The 2500-nt window shown below is 44.9% G+C and overlaps 1 protein-coding gene across 1 annotated transcript in view; it reads left to right on the top strand.

Annotated features, from left to right (window-relative positions):
- clybl (citrate lyase beta like) overlaps window positions 1–2500 on the top strand; it is a gene marked incomplete at its 5' end in the record, with an annotated part of 58744 nt that overhangs the window by 41293 nt on the left and 14951 nt on the right. The window contains one exon of the mRNA XM_083682616.1: window positions 2366–2500. This exon is cut by the window's right edge and continues 54 nt beyond it. Within this exon, the coding sequence (XP_083538742.1) occupies window positions 2366–2500 (135 nt within the window). The remainder of the gene's footprint in view (window positions 1–2365) is intronic.

Here is a 2500-nt window from a genome sequence, read left to right as displayed (position 1 = left end):
GGAGTAAATGTGACTCTGGGCGCACATAGCAGCCGACAGTTCATATGTATCTATTTCTCCAGCCGCTGTGGACTGAGGAGTGACATGAGAGGAGACAGGGCTGAATTTTATCCACCATGTAGCAGGTTTATGAATCGTGAGTTATGGCTGCGTAAATCGCTCCGTCCGTTTTAAGTTACCAGGGTACTGTTATGGGTCTATCGTAGGACGTGTGTGTGTGTGTGTGTGTGTGTGTGTGTGTGTGTGTGTGTGTGTGTGTGTGTGTGTGTGCGTGTGTGTGTATGTGTATGTGTATGTGTGTGTGTGTGTGTGTGTGTGTGTGTCTTCAGACAAAAGACTATTTCAAAGCTAAGACGTCAGAGATCACAACGCATTCCTAATTGTGAAACAATCCCCCTCGTCTCGTCCGATGCACCAGAACTGAGACACGAAACAAAGACGCCCGCAAAGAAAATGGACCCAGGATGACCCTTGTTAAATCACGACTAACTTTGATAGGTGCTTTGATACCACGTTTTGATACCTCGCCATATTGATATAAGAACGTATAGTCATAATCTATGATACACAGTACTGCATTCCAGCTGCTTGAGAACACAGGTCAGCAGTAGTCTACAGCTGTATACGCACTCACGATATTCGCCCTGAATTCCTTGGTTCGGGAGGCCATAGGAACTCCCTAGGAGGTTCAGGACAAATCGGGAACAAAATTCGGATTGTGTAAAAGGTTATCCAAACACACTTGACGAGCTCTGCGATGATCGACGACCTCGCAAACGATATCAACATATTTAGTTTGGTATATGTTTGATATTTGATTGTGCCCAATGCGCATTCCACTCAGGCCCGACGTTCTACAGTCTAAGTCGTGTATGTGTGAAAAGCCACGCATCTTGAGATGGAACTCCTCTTTTGGCTACCCGACCGTAGGAATTCCTAATATCATGTAGCCAGCTTTACGTAAAGTCCGGGTGAGTTCTACAGTCTTTTGAAAGAGCCATGACTACCCACAGGCATGCCCCTCTACCCCACTGCAGAATTCCCTGCCTGGCTACAAATGTTGGGGGGCTCTGTAGGTGGCCAGTTACCCCTGTGTGTGTATCTGGGTGGATGGCGTGCGTATGTTCCTTATTCAAGTTTAAATCTCATCCTTGACCCTTAATCCATGAACTGGACAGGGTCATCACTCAATGAGAGACAGGCCCAGAAGGTTGGCTGATGATGGCCATCTTATCTCATCTCGTCTGCCTTTATCCCCCTCTTCCTTTCTTTCTTTCTTTCTCTCTCTCTCTCTCTCTCTCTCTCTCTCTCTCTCTCAAACACACACACATACACACACACACACACACACACACTAACCCTAACGCATTGGCCCCTCTGATCTGACCTGACAACTCCTAAGCTACCATTTCCTCATGCTGCTTAACTCATAACACATTTCTCTCAGAAAGCCACTTCTCTTCCAGAGCGGTTATTTTCCCCCCCATCCCTCCATCCCTCCATCCCTTCGTCCCTTCTGCCCCAGCAGCATCTGGTTTGAATCTAGTGGCGTGTGCTACTGTGTCACTGATAGGCGTTGGGACTGCAGATTTCCCTTTGATTTCTTTCCCCCTCTCCTCCCTCTCTTCCTGCCCTCCCTACAATGGCTGTATTTGTGGAGGGACTATAGGCTTGTGTTGTGTTGTGTTGTGTTGTGTTGTGTTGTGTTGTGTTGTGTTGTGTCTGTGAGAGAACTATGAAGAGAGGAGACTGATGTCCTGTGATCTGTTGTAAATCATACTGTGTATTGTGTAAGAAGCATTATTATTATTGTGAGGGGCCGAAGGAAACGTACTTGTGGCCATTTCTCTCCCCAGATTCACTCCATGTATTCCAGATTGAAATTTCGGTTGATTTGTTGTATTAACTTGTCTTTTTTTTATTTTGTTTTTTTTAAATGCGTAACGTTCAACATGTTTTTTTAAGATCTGAGTGGAATTTGTATCACTGTTGTGCATGTTACCCCTCAATTGAAATTAGTTGTTGACTTTTTTCTGTTGCATTATTCCTGTATAATTCAGGCTGGATCTAAGGCTTTTATATTGTGAAATGGGGGAGAAAAGACATTGACTGATATCCGAGCTTCTGTTGTTAGTGGTGAAAAGTCAAATGTTCTTGCAAATCTCCTGTTGACATCAATGCATGATTGTCCCAAATGTTACACAAACTGATGTCAAGTTAGGGTTTGGTCTTACAACATATTTCAAGACAAGCCATTTGCAGGCTTGTGCATGGATTTGATTGAAACTTTACTTGAATAACTAACATGTTTCCACTGAATACCTATACATAATGATTGTTTCTGTTATTTGGTATTGCCTTGCAGACCGAGGCGAGGGAGACCATTCCTAAGATGCTGGCAGAGCTGGACCTGGGGAGGACAGAGAAGTGTGTGAGAGTCAACTCAGTGTCCAGCGGTCTGGCTGAGGCTGACCTGGAGGTCATCCTGCAGTCTACGGTG

This window comes from Argentina silus (genome assembly GCF_951799395.1).
Source record: "Argentina silus genome assembly, chromosome: 12".
Lineage (NCBI taxonomy): Eukaryota > Metazoa > Chordata > Actinopteri > Argentiniformes > Argentinidae > Argentina > Argentina silus.
The sequence above is the reverse complement of the archived record's forward strand: the minus strand, read 5'-3'. Positions and strand labels throughout refer to the sequence as shown.